The sequence below is a fragment of the Sebastes umbrosus genome, chromosome 6 (genome assembly GCF_015220745.1).
Source record: "Sebastes umbrosus isolate fSebUmb1 chromosome 6, fSebUmb1.pri, whole genome shotgun sequence".
Classification (NCBI taxonomy): domain Eukaryota; kingdom Metazoa; phylum Chordata; class Actinopteri; order Perciformes; family Sebastidae; genus Sebastes; species Sebastes umbrosus.
This window is the reverse complement of record NC_051274.1, coordinates 24630553-24650952: the sequence shown is the minus strand read 5'-3', so window position 1 is coordinate 24650952 and position 20400 is coordinate 24630553. Positions and strand designations below refer to the sequence as shown.

General features: G+C 42.1%; 1 protein-coding gene across 1 annotated transcript in view; it reads right to left on the bottom strand.

The window, feature by feature from the left end:
- The window catches only part of LOC119489983 (SPRY domain-containing protein 3-like), a 59888-nt gene that overhangs the window by 33648 nt on the left and 5840 nt on the right, over nt 1-20400 (bottom strand). Inside the window, exons 4-6 of the mRNA XM_037773064.1 lie at nt 17099-17223; nt 15579-15714; nt 15242-15430 (exon numbers count right to left, since the gene is read on the bottom strand). Of these exons, the coding sequence (XP_037628992.1) occupies nt 15242-15430; nt 15579-15714; nt 17099-17223 (450 nt within the window). The remainder of the gene's footprint in view (nt 1-15241; nt 15431-15578; nt 15715-17098; nt 17224-20400) is intronic.

Here is a 20400-nt window from a genome sequence, read left to right as displayed (position 1 = left end):
GTGTGTGTTTCGCTAGCCAGCCACTTGAAGGACACACCTGGTGGGAACAGCTATTCAACATCTACATAAAAAAAAAATGTCAAGTGTCTCAATTAAGTTATTACCATTTTCCCTTTTTGTTATTTTCCCTGTTGCTTAGTGATACATCAAACCGAAAATAACTCAGAAATGAAGCCGAGGCCGACAAAAAGTTTCATTTCAGTCTCTGAGCTTGATAAGAAGTTAAACTGGATGCTGATAACTGTACTTGTATAGTTGATGTGTTGCTATATATTGTACAAGATTAAGGGCCAACACTTATGCACTGTTAAAAGAGCACCGTCTTTGTGTCCTTATTGAACTATCACGATGAGCTCATTTTTATTTTGTATTATTTTGTATTGAACATATTTTCCAGGTTTGCGGTATCGGCCGATACCGATCCGATACTAGCGTGATAAAAAAATATATATAATTATTGTTATTAAAATTAGTTATTCAGTCTGTCAGTTACAAAGAACATAAATAAATGAAGCTAGGAATTAATAGCTGTCTCCTCGGTGGACAGCCTGTGTGCTAATTTGTCCTGCAGGGTGCAATATTCACACACCCTACTAGGGTGCTGTCACCCCTCCAAACAGAAGCCTGACATACTGAACATATCACCGTTTTACTTGTTGGATTTTTCACTGTGAAATATTGCAAAATGGCAAGCATTTCCTCGCTCTGACTACTGTTGCACTCTCCACAAGCACCGTACTGTTGTTGTTTACTATTGTCACGTGACAAACTACCTGCAATCAGTTCTTCTTCGCTGCTCTAGAACACTCGTTGACAGTGGCAGCCATGATACATCCAGGGCGACGGCACAATGAAGGTTACTGTTTTGGGGAGGCAAAGAAGATTTGAGTTCCGGTTAAACACGTTTTTTTCTGGGTTCATAAATTATGGTATCGGATCGTTGCATAGACTGGCGTACTCGCCAATACCCGATAACGAATTTTGTCCAGTATCGGACGCATTTCCGATACTAGTATCGGGATCGGAACAACTCTAGTTGTTAATGGACATCATTAACATAATAACTATTATAGAGCACCCTAGAAACTTACTTTTCCAAACAGTTTCCAATGACGGCTTCTCAGTAATTCTGTGTAACAAACCATGAACAAATCAGGGATGGACTGCATTTGTGAAAGGGACTTAAGGGAGTACTCACAGGATTTCTTTTTTTTAGATTCAACAATTTCTCAAAATTAAAGTGCTGGGAGACAATATGAGGTGGTCACACGGTGACACAATATGAAAACTATGAGTTGAACAGTGAGTCGGCCTTGCAGGCTTACTAAACTAAAGCTTGTGTCTACGGTTACGTAATTTCATCAGCTACTAGTTGTCAGTCTAGCTGCATAAAGCTGCAGAAATACTGCTGTTGAAAATGTCATAAATGGGCCTGGACCACAGAGTAAACACACCTCTGCACCAATAACTTCACACTTGTGCCATTCAACTTAACTAATTCTGTTAAAGCTTGTACTTGATGTCTGTTCATTTTTATACAGTTGAACAGTTGAACATTCTGTAATTGAAGATATTTCACCACAATGAAACTTAGTGCCAGCTTCTTCCTACTGCAAAGTGCCGCTGCTGTGCATTTTTACAATAATGGAGACAAAAACAATTTCTTCACATTCCCGGAGACAAAATCATATTTCTTTATAGCAATCTGCTGATTAATTGTTCACATGGATAACAGTTTCAGAGCCTTCGGCGGTTCTTTATAACAGACTGCCCTTTCATGAGTAACCTTGAGTCTCCTTAACCTGCTGAACTTTCATGCCTGGACAACAACATCTCTTTTGGGAGACGGAGAACAGAGTTTCGGTTCGATGAGCATTCAATCACACCTTTATTTTGTGCTTCTTGCTGCTGAGTAATGGAAGAAGGAGAGAGACGAGAGGGCAGGAACAAGAGAGACGTAGCCTTGAGCGAAGCATGCCTCACTGAGATAGCTGACAATCTCCCTCTTTCTCTTTCTCACTCCTATAATTCTGAGTGTTCTGAGAAAGGTAATGGTGGTGTGCAAGGCCGTGTTTTGTTGAGCGGCTGCCTGGGAAACAGATGTAACGCCCAGAGAGTGGTCCTGCCAATTTCCTGTCACACCTAATAGGGGAACTTCAAGAAAGGTGAAACTGAAATTAGGAGACCTCTTCTTTATTATGTGGTTAAACACTTGTCAACAAAACTGTGATCTGATTAGACATCACGCACCAGCTGTCGAGTCCATATAACGCAGCAACTTACTTTTGTTTTTATTGCATTTCTATTTTATTCTTTTCATTTTTCATTTCATTATGTATTTCTAATTGTTTTCCCTTGTGGTCCTTTTTTGTCCAATTCTCTTTCACCTCCTGGTCCTGCACATTTAATCCTCACTGTTATTTCTTCTCTCAAACTAAATCCTTACAATTTATGTTCTTAAAAAACTAAAATGTGAATGATTTGGGCCAAATGTGCCACTTTAATTTTGGAAACTATACTGGAAAAATACCGATGGAGTAACAGCTTTTGGTGGGGGCAGTGTCATGGTGTGGGGCGGCATCTCCCTCACTGGCAAAACAAGGCTTGTCATCATTGAAGGCCATCTCAATGCAGTGAGATATCGGGATGAGTTTCTGCAGCCAGTGGCGATCCCATATCTCCACAATCTGGGACCTAACTTCATTCCTCAAGATGATAACGCTTGCCCCCACAAAGCCAGGGTTATCACAGACTACATCCACAATGTGGGAGTAGAGAGAATGGAACGGCCTGCCAAGAGTCCAGACCTCAACCCAATTCAACACTTGTGGGATCAGCTTGGGCGTGCTATACGTGTTAGAGTGACCAACACAACCACGCTGGCTGACCTGCAACCAATCCTGGTTGAGGAATGGAACGCCATCCCACAGCAACGTGTGACCAGGTTGGTGACCAGCATGAGGAGGAGGTGCCAGGCTGTTGTGGCTGCGTATGGATCTTCCACCGCTACTGAGGCTCCTGACGGTGTATTAAATGAATAAAGTGTAAAATTGCCAATATGTCTTGTTTGTTCCTTGTTACTGATAGAGAGTTCAATCATCCAATCCACCAAACAACTCAAAACAAGAGTCAACACCAACAGGAGAATACACTGTTTACCATTGACAGAGCATTTTGGCAAATTTTTCATGGGCGCTACCCACATAATCAGCTGTGCTGCTCATCCCACAAATGCATGATCCTTACAAGTTGGACATCATTGCGAAGGTAAATAAACAGGCTTTCCAACGATGTAAAATACAATGCCAATTAGCATTGTAACAACAGAGAAATAATCGACCAAACACAAGTTTCCGAACTTTGTTTTTCCAGTTTATATGAGCTGGCCTTGTCCTTGTCCAGAGGCTGTGCTAATTCATCTCTCAATTGGGTTGGATGCCCTCCTGTAGCTAAATCTGTCCATCAGTCACTTTTTTGTGCATAAGGAGACTAAGACGAATATCCTGATGGACTGGATGCCATAATGCCACAGATGGTTACAGCCACTCTGTCATTACAGCTTTTTTAATGGGCAAGCAGCAACCAGGTGATGTTTGTACTGAATACACCAACTAGTGCTGAACGGTGTTAAAATGACTTACTTACTTACCTAATCCATGTCACAACTTTGTTTATATTACCTTGAAAAACCCGACATCAGCTCGTTCTTTTGAGCTATAAATCACCTAAACTAAACCGCTATAACTCTACTACCGCTTATTCATTAAAAGGTTCTGGTTGATTGAAACAGCATAACATGTTCAAACTCAACTCAAAAACCTCAAATGTATTTAATTTTTATATGTGTACAAATTGTGGTGTCAGTGCATTCAAAACAAATCCCTCACTATTTACAACTTTCTTGTTCAAGCGTGTAATGTTTCGTGTGATGTCACAATTGCTTTTCTGTCCTCGTTTCACTGAGTTAGGAAGTTCAAAGAGGCATTTAGCACCAAAACATTATGCAAAAAATCAAAACACAACCTGTAATTACCATAGCACTGACACAGTAAGTGAGGTGGAGTAAGGTGAACAAGTATTTACTGTTAGAAGACAAGATAGAATTTGTCTTGATGCATGCAGCATGCCTTACGGCAACATCCCCACCTGCAGCAACACTGTAATTCTGGAAGACAGCAAGTGGCTGCCTTTGTGTTCAAACTCTGATCTGGTATGACACACTGGCAATAACATTTGAATACTACGCAACCGCCACAAGTTATTTCACGAAACAACGCCCTAAAACAATAGACATGCGTAGTCACTCTGCAGGTTTAATCAATCAATCGTCCCTCTGAGATTTCTGAAACCTGTGAGAACCAAGGACCCACATTGTTGACCTTCACTGACACTTCATCATTCACTGGCCATGTGGAGCTTTTCATCACCTTTTAATACACTCCATTTATTATCACCATTACCACTGCTGGGAAGATGTTGCCCAAATTAACTTGCGGCTCCGATGCCAGCACGTATTGCCACCAGTGCTGATTTATTTGGACAAAGTCGTAAAAAGTTAGTTTTACAGGAAGGTTGCCTCCTTCGGAAAAACATTTTACTCTCGGGGGTGAGAGCTAAATAGCACCAGAGAGGGGATGCCATAAAAAGATGGCAAGACATATAGATATAGAATAACAAATTCACAGTCATTTATTTTAAGTGCGATGAGGAAGTTGTTTTATAACAATCCTCTAGGATCCAAGTCAATACTATTGTCCACAGACTACACCTTAAAAATAACTTTCACCTCAGCCAAAGCTGCAATTTGCCAACAAAGTCTCAGGGTGCTTTCACAAGCCATAGTCCGTTTGGCTAGTCCGAATCAGAGGGAAATTAAAACTTTTGGTTTGTTTTCTATTTAGTCTGGTTCGGCATAATTCAAAGCAGACCAAATTCAAAAAAATTATTCGCTGAGGGACGTGTACGAAGGAACAAATGTATCTTTTTCGTCTCGAGAGCTTCCACTTCTATGCAGGGGAACGTGGATTTTGATATACTACTGTTGAAGTGTTTTCACTTTGACTCGGCGCTGATCTACTGTGCGCACGAATCCCTTCTCCTTCCGTTTATCTCGACTGACTTTACAAACGTCACTATTTTTGTGTACTTTAAATAACATGTTCTGTATGTTCTCTTCAGCCCAGATGTCAAGCAAACATCGGAGACCAAACAAACTGTCCGAGACCACCTTTCGCAAGTGGTCTTGGACCGTTTGTTTTTGTCCACACCAGAGTATGAATACTGCGTTCACAACTGCCCAAACGAACCACACCAGAGTTCAATGAAAACGGACTAAATGTTGGCATGTAAAAGCGCCCTCAGAGGTTTTTTACTAATATGAAGACACAGGCCAAATCTGCACTCACAATCTGTGAGTATTTACCACCGGGTTTACTAAGACAGTAGCTCATGATGGAGTCAGTTCCTGCCATCCAGGAACATGTGAAGTGCAAAAGTGAAGATGACGTCTTTAAGCGTAAACCTCACCAAGTAAAAAAAAAAAAAAAAGGTGTTTGTGATGCTGAAATAGAAATGAGATGTGCCCCAAGAGGTTTTCTTGTTAACAAAAAAAGTTATGTTTACATTCAGTGTTACTCGCCAAAGCATATAGTGTGCATCCTTGAGCTCTAACAAACACGTTGAATGCATTTCCTTTCTCATAAAGCATTTTCATAGCCAAGTTTTTTTAATCCAGCATTGTTACATCCATGGTCATTTGCTAGCAGTCTTCTTCCCCTGGAGATCAGTGGAATAGTGTGACACCATTGGTAGGACTGTGTATCGCGTCACCTGCATGCACTCACATGCATCATGCGCATGCACGAGATAAATAAAATGGTGATCCATTCATAAAAAAATCGCTCAAGTCTCCACAGGGAACCATTCAGTAAAGAGATTCAAAAACATTTACTGAGTTGAGTCTGAGAAAAAAAGTGTGCTACTCAATCAAATAAGTACAGTATATTCTCAGGTTTGATGGATAACATGTATGACTCGAGGTGCAGAATGTGCCAAGCACAAATTATATTTTCAATGTTGGCATATCCGCGAGGGTCCCCACGATGTTCGATGCACAATGTCCACGCACAGCTCAAAACTGATGTCCATGCGGACTGTACTTGTTTGAACACGGCTGCCTATGCAGACCGCTGGAGTTATGTTTAAGGAAAATAATCAGAAAATAGATATACTCGGATAAGCGTGTTGATTTCTTTCCTTGAACACATTCAGAAAAAGGGAGGACATGCAAACTTCACAAAGGAAGGTTGAAACCCAGTCTTTCTAGCCAAACAGCTAATGTAGCAGCTAGATGGCTCACGCTAACAAGCTGCGTTCGTGCTCAGCTCGTGATTGGCTCAGGACCTCCGGTGTGTGGGCGGGACCTCGATACCACGGCGATCACTACTGCGCAGACTCTGGCTCCAAATGACGTCTAAATCTCAAGATGGCAGCTCCTGTGTCCGGGAAATTTTGGTAGTGGGGACGTGTCATCCATCTTTATATTCAGTCTATGGTTGCTGAACTTAAATCACGGTGGGACTCGCGTAGCCTGGACTATAAAACAGGTTTTACTCCGGTCATCTTGTGTGACACAGGTTCCCTGTGCCACAACCAGCCAGCCAGCCTCCACACAGTCAGTACATCAACTTTCCTTGGATTAAGTTATTCGTAGTTTCCTCTTTTCTCACGCTGCTCAGTCAAACGTGATGGTGCCACTGCTAGCTCGATGGGAAAGTTGTGAACTTCATCTAAGAGCAGTGTCATGTTGGGATTCTTGACTATTGTTCCCAGAGGAAGGAAGGAAGGAAGCAGGCAACTTTAGAGGGGCGTTGGTACTACAGCTGGCTCTGGCAATTGGAAGCCACTGAGCAATGACGATTATTACTTGACAATGATTGGTGTGTTTCAAACTTACGTAAAAGGAGATGCTCTGGAGAGGATACTGCAATGTGGAGCCAAGAATTAAAAATGTTTGTGCACCTTTACAGCACAAAAGATGTGTCAGAGGGTTATGATATATACATCTTGAAGTTTTATCTCCACATGAACGTGAGATATGGGCTGTGAAAACTGATAACTGCAGACTCAGGTGCCGTCCACTTACTTGTCGGCCCGCTCATCCGCAGCTGAGGGGATTACGCTGGTGGGCACAGTGACTGCTGTGACAACAGGAGGCAGAGGATTGGATGCTCGTGTTCGCACTGAGCCGCACGTACGCAGTGGAAAGGCAGCCAATGTCTCCTCTCAACAAAAAACAGCAGAGCAGGAGCATGGTGGCATGTGGATTTTTATCAAACGTGTTGTGTTTGCCTAAAACACCTTCAGCTGACAGTCATGACAGCTGGTTGAGAAAATAAATATTTCAATGTAAGCGCGATGAGGTAATCTTATACAAATCGGATCACTTGTAAAGGAGCATTTAATTTATTGGTGTTAAACAAAAGCCTTGGAAAATAAAGCCAACAGCTCAATCAAATCTTTTTGAACAGTGTTAGTGGTTTGAGTCGTCAGAGGAGCTCAGGATCCAAACTGCTGTTTGTTAAAGGCGTGTGATCAAAATTATTTTCTTTCCTCTATTAAAAGAGTAAATTGTTAACTAAGCTAGAATAAAAACGTTGCTGCACTAACCTCTATCGGTCGAAAGGTAAAAGTCTGTTGAACCTGTTGGGCGTGGTCAGGTGGGGGCTGTCGTGAGGTACCATTTAAAGCTCTAATTTTCTAGTTTTGGTTGCTGTAAATCACTTTCTAACATGTTTCAAAGGGGTGGGGGAGTTTTACATCATTTCTGTAAGTGTAATAGCAGATCTGAAAAATGTTTTGGCTAGAGACTTTATGACTCGACTTCATAAATGTAGAGAGATAAGAGGAAAAAGGAGGAGAGAAAACAAATAAAAGAACTGAAGTTTCAGGTGAGATTTGAGTCATTTGTGTTGCTAGTAGGGATGTCACAAGAACTGACACTTCAGTACCAAGTTGATGCCAAAATTATGAAAACGTGACAGTACTCGTTTTTCTACAGTACCTACCGTCGGGGCTTGAGACTAACGACGTCCCTACGTCCCAAGGAATATAGAAAATGCATTTGGGGAAAAGTAAACTCACTTCTGACGCACCCTATTTTCCCCCTGATAATGCTACATTGTGAAAAACAAATCTGTGTTGAAATTAGCAGGACGAGAGCTAGTTAACACTAGTTGTTAGCAGCCGGTGAGCAGCACAGAGCTAACGGCTAACGTTAATGGGAGGTGTCACTGATATACATTATGATGCGTTCAAGTTCTATTCAGTAAATGAGTATTGGACGAAGGTAAATTATAACGGTATCATGATGTGTTCAAATGTAATCTTTTGTAATGTGGGTTTTGGTGAGAAACTTGAATGAATACAGCTGTTTGAAGATGTTTTCACAGCAATATCATTTTTTTGTTTTTCACCGTGGTATCAAATTGGAATTAAAAAAATCGTGGAATTTTACTGGTATTGGTATCAAATACTATATTTCTAGTATTGTGACACCCCATGTTGCTAGATAGCTACAGCTAACATTTGTACAGTCATCAACATACTGGCTCTTAGGGCCAAACAATCAGGGATTGCAAAACCAGTGCAGCGGTCAAATTGGTGCAAATACCACAATGGTCATGTAAACAGGTTCATTATATGAAACAATGTAAAGTTTGAATAGATTAGTTTTTCATTCACAGTTTTGTCAGTATTTATGTACTGCACATATTGCTATTTATAAATGCAGTGACGTCTAATCTAATGCAATATTTTTGAACCCCCAGAGAGGGTTGAAATAAAAGTATACATGTCATGTTTCAAATTGTTAAAATCAGACGTTTTCCTGTATTTTGTAGAAATAGTTGTATATTTTTGACCCTTTACTCTTAATTACCATTCATTTATTGTTAAATAAGGTATTTGGTCACCAAATAGAGCCTAAATTAACACTGAGGGTCCTCAAACTGCAGAGAGATATACCTTTATTTCAAGTGGTGTTGCTATTTAGGAGAGTTAATACATTGAGGATATCTGCTGCTTTGGCAAGTTCATGTTTTTGTACATTTTGTATAATGACAAAACATGCTTTCATCGCATATCAAGCTGCCAGTGAAACTCTTTATAGGCAACACAGAGCCAACAAGGGCACAGCCATCAAATTAAAATTCACTCCATTTACTTTGGTTTTCCACTGAAGTAGAACCATGAGGGCAGAGTATTCATTACCCTGAACAAATGGCCTTCAGATGAGTGATTCAAAAGTTGAAAAGGAACAAAGAGCGTAGCAAAAGAAAGGATGATCAAAATAAAATGAAGGAGGCCAGAGTGGAAACAGTATCCTCCCTGAAAAGGAAAAGTTTCCTTTTATGCTAACTTTATCAGAGCGGATTCAAGGACAACCAAGATTAGTGATGCAAGTGCAATATTTGATGACAAGAAATAGAGAGAGAGTTATAAAACAGATAAACACGTGAGTACAGAGAACAGAAGCAAGAGAAGGGGATATTTGGCAAGGCAGATGTGATGATAGTGGGCAGAAATCCAGGATCAGATACCCACCTATCTAAACAGGAGTGGCCACCCCCTTGACGGTAATGTAAGCAGTTCACAAAGGCAAAGACTTAGCTGCAGACAAGTCACTGCCGTCACCATTGTGCACAGTGCATTCTGCGGCTTTGCACTTCTCAGAACCGCCTCATCAAAAGCATACCAGTCAGAAAAGTCATTTATCTTGCAGCAATCTTTTTCCGTCACCCTTTAACAATCGGAGCTATCATCCGGAACAGTTATTATCCCTGCTTGTCAAATAGCAACGAGTGAAAACGACTTCCCGGTTTTGACCAAATGTTCGTGAGGTGATGTTAGGTGAGACAAACCGCCGAGCAGCCGGGGAGGTGTAATTCATCTATGGCAACCGAACGATAGATGTGTAAATCATCGGAAACCACCAAGAATGGAAATATCTGTTGCATAGCCGCACATCTGAGAAAGGAGGAAAAATATTTCCATGCCCCTTAAAATATAGCTCACAGCTATTAATGGACTTGACAAGTCAAATGTGACTGAAATCCATAGGAGTTTTGTTTGGATGGAGCAAATAGCAAGAGAGGAGAGGAGAGGAGAGGAGAAAGGTCAAGGAGAGAGGAGTGGAAAGGAAACTAGGATACAGAGAAGGTGTAGAGACAAAGATACCGGAGAAGACAAGGGAAGGGGAGAGGGGAGCAGATGAGGAAACAAGGATAGAGGAGACAAGGCAAGATGAGGATAATGGAGAGGAGAAGAAACAACAAGACAAGAGAGGAGACAAGGATAGAATAGGAGAAACAAGGACACGAGAGGAGGGGACAGGAGAGGGCAAGGAGATAGGCGAGGAGAGGAGTCAAGGAGAGAAGAGAGGAGAGGAGGGGAGTCAAGGAGGGAGGAGAGGCGTCAAGGAGAGAAAAGAGGAGAGGACTGGAGTCAAGGAGAGAGGAGAGGAGAGGAGGCAAGAAGAGAGGAGAGGAGAGGAGTCAAGGGGAGAGAGGAGCAGGAGAGGAAACAAGGATAGAGGAGATGAGACGAGGGTAGAGGAGGATAAAGGAGAAGAGAGGAGATGAAACAAGGATAAAGGAGAGGAAAGGAGACAAGAGAAGAGAGGAGAAGAAAGGAGGGTAGACATGGATAGAAAAGGAGAAACAAGGAGAGAAGAAAAGAGAGGAGATAGGAGAAAATGATAGAAAGGGAGGAACAAGGAGAGGAAAGGAGAGAAGAGGAGTAAACAAGAAGAGGGGAGAGGATACAAGGATAGAAGAGGAGAAACAAGTAGAGGAGAGAGGATAATAGAGGAGAGGAGACAAGGATAGAAGAGGAGAAACAAGTAGAGGAGAGTTTTGTGTTCAAAGATCCAAAGTAGACACTTGGAAAAGTTGAGACCGTGAGAAGTCAAAACCAAGAAAGAGATTAAGTGAGACCACCTTGTATCTGACATGTTCTGCCCTTAAAGCATGATCTTACCTCATACTAAACCTGTTACTCAAAGACTTCTAGCCTTCAAAACAAACCTCTTCTTTCCCTTTACTTCTCCTCCTCCTCCGCCTCCTCGTATCTTTTCATTTCCTCTGCCAAACTTTCCTTTTCTCTCTCTTGTTGCTCTACAAACCAAACTTTCCCTGTCCTTCCAGGAATCAGCTACTGTTACTGTTGTCCCACACCCTTCCCGGTCTTCAGTGTCTACACTAAATCCTTTTACTTGTCAAAACTTGACAGCCTTATCAGTATGAGTATTATCACCCGCTTAAACCCTCACAATGATGACTGCATCATGGATCTAGAAGGCTAACAGTCGCATTACAGCTGTATACAGCAGGAAGCTGGCAGAACCGGCTATGTCATATGAATGTGCAGGGCGGTGCAGTCCTGTGGATCTGATGCACGTTCATTATGCCGAGGAAAATAACTCTGGATTCAGCTATTAGTTAATTTTATAATTTTTAGGACATAATGATTTAAATGAGGGATATTTAAGTGTTCGTACTGGGAAGTTGATTTACCTAAAAAAAAAAGTATCCTCTGATTTACAGACATCTCTTTATACATCCATGACCACACACTCATTGGTGTTTTCAGTCCAAAATGGCGGCAGCGCTACCGCAGCGCCATGTAGCTGCTATTGTCAAAAAAGTTTTGTTTGCTTCTGCACTCTTTGGCCTTTTCTCCCGGCTCATGCAAAAACGGGCAAAGAGGTGGATCGTCAGTGGAGCTGAGGCGGGCCGGATGACAGCTAGCAGCCAAAGACGGCACCCACCTGTCACTCAAAGCGGCCATGCCCCCAATTATGCCTAACTTTAAGCCTTAATATAATTATGCCAGGTTAGTTATATGAAAATTCACCCCATACAGTTTGTTATGAACTGGGAAATTAATATAGAGACCAAAACCGCTTTTTGTACCCGGCGGTAAACATGTTCATTTCTGCTGTTAAGTTGGGCATTTTAACATGGTGGTCTACGGGGATTTACTCCCTTTTGGAGCCAGCCTCAAGTGGCCATTCAAAAAACTGCAGTTTATTTGGCACTTGGCCTCATTTCTCCGCACTAGAGTTTGCCGCTTGCCCGGCACCCCAGCTGTGAAAACCTCCAGCCACATGAGAAAGAGTAAAAGATTCCTAAGTGTCCTGTTACTCCACTTATTGAATTTTTACAACCTGGTGGACTGCCAGGCACTTGGCTCCACCAACACGTTTCGTGCCATTGCCACTCCTCGGTCCAGAAAAGGGAGAGGCAGAAAGACAGAGAGCAGCTGGTTGAAACATCCTCTCACCCACTGCTCTCTGCTTTTATGACCTCTGTCTACTTTCAGAAACGATGATGGCCTCTGTATTACATTTGTGTGTGTGTGTGTGGCAGATAGAGTGTACCACCGTGGACAGATATGTTTATCACGTAACCACATATGGGACCCACACACAGCCTGGCCTCCATCGCTCCTGTGTCAATGAGAGACCTGCCTGTAGTCTTGTGGTTTTGAAGTTGGAGGAGGGGGCGGTGATGAGAGCTCACACCTTCACACAGAACAAAGGTGCTACAGTTTCACTACTGTAAAGTGGTAGGAATAGAGCATTGTGATACCGCTGATAACACGGCTGTTGCCAACAATGAATTCCATTCGAGTGGCTCACAACAGCTACTTGAATCATAGTTTAGTCTGTGTCGGGGAAACAGCCTTGAAGCTGAACTCTAACCCTCTAACACCAACAAGGCCAAATATCAGGGGGAGCTACGAGGAGCTCGACTCCCCTGAAAGAGACATGAGCTCCCCAGAAATCCTGATTTGAGAAACTAGTGCAGTGCCTGTTCAGAACGGGCTGAACGCTTGAGCTGAGATGTTGCTGCTTGCAGCTTTCTCAAGAACCGCTCATACGAATAACTTCACAGTTCACAATGCACTTCCTTGGGTCCTCAGCAATACACCTGCCATGACATAGTTGAGTCACACACACCCACGTCGCAACCACTAACAGTCAGAAACACCAGTGATATACACTCTGGTTCATTGGAAAAACAAACCCAGGTCGCAGCTTATCACGGTGAGAAATTCAGGTGAAATTCACTTACAGAGGAGGTAATTTCCAAATAGATGCATTAGTGGCTTGCTTTGACATAACCACTGCGGTTATAAAGTAGAGCATAGATTTAATTACCGGAGGTATTTTGCTGGCAATAACGTTGTCAGTGTTATAATTTAGTATCAAGTCTGACACTAGGGAAATACCGTCTTACTCACACGGGAAAACACATCCGTGGATTACTCACGGTCATACCAGTAAAATACACTGCTCATGTTCACTCCAGGGAATGTATTGATAGTGTATTTTTGCACGTAGGCAGGCGTATTCAAGCATGCGCTTGGAGCCCTAGGGTGCTCCCCCAAAAGCCACCATTCGAACACAATCAGTTAGTATTCATAACTGTGTAACACTTGCCTTTACCCTCTTACAAAGAGAGACTAAGAATCTGTACTCGGGCACAGAAGTGCTTTGAGCTTTATTATTATCATACGCGTGACAATTACAGGGAAGCAGTCGTTGGCAATGAAAACCTTTAGCCTCAGGCTCCCTCCAACAATGCTCATTAAATATCTATAAAAAAGGAAATCACACAAGTAAAAGCAAAATCTAAGTTCTAAAATATAAACAAATAAAATATAAAACAAGTAATATAAATTTGTATAGACAGTATTGCAAATGAATAAACTGAATGCAAACAGGAATGTAGTAATTGTATATGTATAATAAAAGTACATTAGAGTAAAGTGATGGTTTAAAGGTAAAGTACAATAGTGATGAGCTCAGAGCTCAACATTTTCATTTACAGGTATATTGTTTACCATGTTCAGTTTAGCGTATTAACAAGCTATTTGTTAATTTGCAGAAAACACAAAATGTGACATGTACTGCACATCTGTCCATCCTGGAAGAAGGACGCCTGGGCCACGCTGCTGGAGTGAGCAGCGTGTGTGCAGGCTGAGTCTTTACCGCAGCGGTCCGGGTTTGAAACCGACCCTTTGCTGCACGTCTTCCCCTCTCTCTCCCCCGTTCCTCTCTCTCTTAGACTGTTCTATCCAATAAAGGCAAAAAAAAGCCTTTCAGGAACATGAAACTTATCGCTAATGTGGCACTTTCAATTATGCAAATTTGCCAGGCAAAACATTTTTCATATAAAAGCTAACATTTGGCACGGATTGCATTTCTGAACAAAAGCTGATTGAGAGTTTGCCTAGGGCACCAAAATCCTCCAGGTCTGTCCCTGTATACGGTGTTCCCACCACAGATGTAGGAACCTATATCTAGCTATAGCACCACTGTACATTATGTTGCCGTGCCACGCTTTAATTATATACCCTAAAGTCTTTACATTCTTTCATTCACTTTGTGAGAGCAAAGCAATAGCAGCTAACATATAGTTTGCAATGAAAATGGCTTTGATAGATCACAATACATGTCCACGGTTACTGAAGAGAAGATCACAGAGCCTTTCTTACTTAAATCATTAAGTACAGTTGTCAACAAAGAGGGATTTGCTAAAGAACAGGCAGTTGAAGGATCTTGTAAGAGCACAAAACAAACCAGAGGAACAGGCAACGACCACGCAGAAGAGACACACTATAATCTGTCCCATTTAGAAGACATACGCTAAAAAAAAAACACAGTAAATATATGTGATGTGTTTTCACACACATTGTCTCTGTGTTCACAGCACAAGGAATGCAAATAACCACTCATATACTAGTATGCAACGCCATTATTTCTGAAAATAGTGTTGAAGTGATAAATCATTTCGTGAACTGAGAAAATGATATAGATTATATATGATATGTATCCTTGATCTTAAAGTGGTACAGCCTCAAAATTGAGTAAGATCTGTTTGCTTTTCTGTCTCATATGAATGAGTGGTTTGTAGTTTGTTTGGCTACAAGTCAGAATTGCAGTTTAGCCCCACACTAAACTCCTATGAGTCTGTTTTACCTGCAACAATTCACTGTGCGTCCTGGTCATAGTTCAGTTATAAAATCACTAGCGCACCACAGAACGTCTCTCCTGGCGAGCTGCTGACAGCTCACTCAACCAAAGAGTCAATCTTTGCACTAAGCTAGGCTCGACATTGCACACGACATGTATCTCTATTCCCAACAACAGGGAGGGACCTATTCTACTTCTTACCGTGCCGCTGACCCTGACGTCGTAAAGCCGCCCCCAGTCATCTTCATGGCTGTCCACCATCATCATACTATCATCTTCCTCCAGGAACCACTCCGCCTGCAGGTCGACCTTCACCTCCTCCCCCATGGAGTGCATCCCTACGGCAGGGAACAGCCCCTCTGCAGACACGGGAACCTCCACTGAACCGACCTGCACGGGAGAGGGATGTAAAGAAACGATAGGTGAAGAAACAACAGACAACAATATACAAATAGACAGTTGTGCCAGTGCAAAACTAGTGCTGGTGCATGCTTGAAATACAGCATTACAGAATGTCATTCAGATTAAAAACACCTACCTCTTTGCCATTTTTGGTGAAAAAGACTATAATAAAACCTGCTTCAATATTTTCTGAGTGTATTCCACAGCCAATGCGGTCACCGCGAGCACACTTTGGCCCAAACTGCTGTCCCACAGGGTTGCCATTGTATAACCTAAGAAGAAATAGAATATAAAAGTTACTGCAAAAAACAACAACCATTCAATCTTTACTCTTTTTATAACTCCGATGATTTGCTTGTGAATTGACAGAGTGATTGCTGAGTCATTGGTCAGCTTCCTGCTTGTATTCTCTCCTGCAAGTTTACGATACCAGTAGAGTAACATACAAGTCATTTATCAAGCCTAACACTCACGAGTTCCAGTTATGAGGATTTGCTGCTTTCTTTAGGTTCTTTGGCTTTTGGACTATCGGTCAGACAAAACAAGCAATTTAAGATGTCATCTTGAGCTGTGAGAAATTGTAATATGCATTTTTCTCTATTTTCTACTAGAGGTGGGCATTTCAAGCAAAAGTACTATTCGATAATCGCTGGGAACTATTCGATGTGTGTAGAGTCGGCACACTTTCAAATCTAACAACGTTCAAGTTGTTGTAACAGTGGAAAGACTAACCGAGGCGGTTTTGGCGAGTTTTATTTTGTTTCTGTCGAGTTGAAGCGTGTTTTACGATGCTCCGCCGCTCGAACAAATCTCCCAGCTGAAACTATGAGGGGCGCCGCACCGCACCCATGCACACACATCTGCGCCGATGGAAAAGAGACAAACTGAACGTGCCACACACGTTTTACAAGGCAGCGCCTGCGACGGTAAAGACAATGGAAAATATATTTTTTAAGACCAGAAATTTGCTTAAACTATTTGATTTTTTATAATTTAATGACTATTAAAAAATTTGAAAATCATTATATATACTGTATCTATAGTGGGGCTGTCAATTGATTAAAATATTCAATCGCGAAAGATGTACCACTGAAATCCTCAACCCCTATGAAAATGGCCATGCCAGTTTTTCTTCGTCAAAATTTCGCTTATGTTTGGAGCGTTATTTAACCTCCGTCGCGACAAGCTACTATGACATGGTTAGTACCAATGGATTCCTTAGATTTCTCTAGTTTAATGCTTATTGGTGCTAGTATCTTCACTCTAACTTTAAAACTGAGCCCGCTACAAAGATCGATTCCGTTAATGCGTTAAAGAAATTAGTGGCATTAAAACTAATTTGCGTTAGCGCGTTATTATTTCGTACATTTGACAGCCCTAATCTATAGACTAAATCCAGCAACAAAAAATTCGGTTTAAGCCCTAAAAACAATAACTAAGCATATCAATACTCCGACAAATTCTATTTCTCTGATCGACGAGTTTTTGCCGGTGAAAAATGCAAAGAAAAAGTAAGAGCTCGGGAGAATCATATAGGGAATGACTGCTGCAGTTATGTGTGGATGCAGCACCAACAGCCCGCAATCCATTTTCTCAAACCATGCAAGAAACCAACGCTGTGTACCGTAGTGAAAAGATGTCTGTGGTTTGACTTACTTGCCGTTGTCAGCGTGGTAAGCTACAGAGTATGGCAGCCAGCCAGGCTGGTGGTCCAGCCTGTAGAATTTAGGCACCAGGCCCACAGCAATGGTCCCCCTCACCCCTGTGTCCACTATTGTCACCTACACACACACAAACACACACACACACACAAAGCACTGTAACTACAACTGTGGCCCCACTGAGCTATTTTAACACTTGGAGCAGGCCTTTATAGACCTTACTCACTTATGTGGGTTAAATGAGAAGGTATTAAAAAAAGCAAAAAAAAACAGCAGAGAGCCAAAATCAAAACACAGGTCTTATATTGTGAGAAACTTCACCTTCAATGAAAATCTAGACTCAGGAACATAAGCCCCCTAGTAAATCTCTGCCTCTCTTAGTCTTCAGTCTGTCTGGTCGGTGTCGGTCTCTCTCCCTGTGCGGGTGGACAGGTGGCCAGAGTTTTTACTACATACCGCCAACTATTTCTATTGCTGTCATTACTGTGATTAACACTGTTTTCAGAGGGCACCGTGAACACTACACAATACAACTGTGCCACAGTCCATCGCTATTATGTTCTAACGTTCTGCCTTTTAACTATTAACACCCAGCAGGAAACCCTTACAACAACGTTCTTGCACCCCAGAAGTCTTCAGGCCCTGACACACCAAGCCGACAGTCGGCCGTCGGCCTAGTTTTTGCGCTGTGTCTCACACCGTTGGCTCTAATCTGCCAATGTCTGAAATTTTTTAGCCGATTCAGCATGTTGAATTGGCGGCGGAGTCCGTCGGTGAGAGAAATCCCTCTGATTCAGCTCAAGCGAATTAGTGCACGAGGAGAGAAACGAAAGGGAGGAGGAAATCAAGCCAATGAGTAAAGTCAAGAGGCCAAACACAGAAGCCTCAGTGAGAGCGGTGTGTGAAAATGGTCGGCAAACAGCCTGTATATCCGCCATCCTAGGTCTTCCGGTTTCCTATTGACGAATACAGACTACCGCTACCTACTGGTAGGAAGAGTTATTTCCTCTCATGCAGGCACAGAACGTACGTGGTAGTTGGCTGTTGGCTGTAGTCTTTGCGGTGTGTTCGAATGTGACTTTTTGGCCAAGTCACAGGCGACGTGAGGCGATGCAACAGGCGGCCTCTGTCGGGGCTAATTGTCTGATGTCGGTTTGGTGTGTCTGGGCCTTTATAGATAGGTGGGTTGGATCATTTTGGTTAAGTTTTTCCTGATGCGAGGGTTGTACTGTAAGGGACAGATTGTTAAACCTCTGAGGCTAATTTGTAATTTGTGATATTGAGCTATATAAATAAAATTGACTTGACTATGCCTGCACATTCCTCGTCCAGAGCCCCGGTGGAAGCAGAGGAAAACCTCCACAATCACCTCCTCTCCTCTGCATGACCCCAGCCTGTTAGTTAAGCACAATCAGAGCAAAATGACACACTACCAAGCAGAATTAGGTGAAAGGTAATGCAGGCAAACACAGGATAATAGCCCCATCCGTCACCTCTCTAAGTAATTTCCCACCCCTCTAAATTTCCTTCCTGTCGATCATTCCTTCCATGTCTTTTCTCCCCTTCCCCACTTATCTGCCTCCCTCATTCTCTACCTCCCTCTTCAGCCCAGACCCCCAAATCGCTGCTCCTGTATGACAGTACGTGAAACCAAACTTCTTGGGTTTCTCTTACTAAAAATTCCAGGCCCAAATCCTTTTCAGCCGGGTACTTTAAGGATAATACTATTTACCCGTGCATTGTTAAAGAGCTAAATTCTTGGCAGGTCCTCACTTCCACACACGTAAACTGTTAAAATACCATTTGTGTCTGAATGATATTAATAAAAGTCACAAAAACATGTGAGATGAGGAAAGAGCAGGAATGTTCTCACTGGTGAGCCGTTAAGTTATGTTGATGTGATTTTTTTTTTAATAAATCTATTAAAACAAGTGGAATGCTGCAGATGTTCAGCTCGACTTCAAGAAGACAGATGAAAACTGGAGAAAGTGCAGCGGTAGTGACAGAGAGGTGAAATGGATTCCTTGTGAAAGCAGAACGAGGAGAAACACGAGGACACCAGTGACGCATACTTCAACAGAGGCCTGACCTTTATCAGAATAAATGCTCCCAAATTTTCGAGATATCTGCGAAACTGACAGAATGTGCGTCACACGGTGGAGAATAATGTAGCATAAAACTCTGGGTAATGACCACCCTAAAATCCACTTGTTTAAATGTCAGAGAGATATATCAGGCTCTATATGTGATTCTCATTTCAATATAAACGTTGTTATTGTTCAGATTTTCTTGCTAGGGGAGGAGAGGGAGCGATCTGGAGGTCAGATGAGAGTTTGACATCACACATTTCACATTTAATAGAAATGTCACATCTGGCACAACTCTCAGCCATGATAAATAACGTCAAAGCACATCATCAGCCTGTTTAAAATCCACTTTGGAAGTGGTGCTTCTCGCCTCAAAAAAAAAAGAAAAACAAATCTGAAAAGAATAGCGGAAGAAGTAAATCATTTACGCTGATGCTGCATGGTCCTCCTGTCTGGCTCTATTTGCAGCACAGCAGAATGACGTAGGTTCACAGGATAATGTATAGCCCTAATGTTTCCTCCTGAAGCCTAAAAACCCAGACAAGGAAGTACGTCTGCCTCACCTGCCGTCTCATAACCACACGTCACAAGGTCTGACATGCACTATCAACAAACACGCTGCCTCATAAATAACACACTGCAGCCCTCTGCACCTTATTTATGACTGAACTCTTGCAACTTTCCTGTGCTAAATCACCAAAATACTTTTTTCCTCTTCTGTATGTATGAGAACTATTAGAACGGCCTGATGTAGATTCACTAAATAAATGTCCAATAGTTTCTCCTGCTGCCAGTCTGCCTGCTGAAAAACACTGTGTGTTAGACTAATCTTTGTGCTCAAAGATACCACCTAACCCACACCCTATCCCTCATTCCAATGCAGCTCGGACATTCTTGAGGTAGTGGTTTTGCACTGGTGAACTGGGACTGTAGGGGGGCACTCAGAATTTAATATGAAGTTGAGAAAATTGTCAGCAATGGGATTCCAGGGGATAAAATTGCTGGCCGGATGGTAAAGCAATCTTGGGCACACACAGGGACGATGGTATGTGGTAAGCCTATCATATTGTGAATAATCCCCCACCCCAACATTTCAAAATGAATGATTGTGCAAAAAAAAAAAAAAAAACAGTCTACTTATTTTCTAATGATTACCACATATCCCAAAAAAGTAGATAATCAAAAAGCAACAGAGATAGCAGTTGATCTA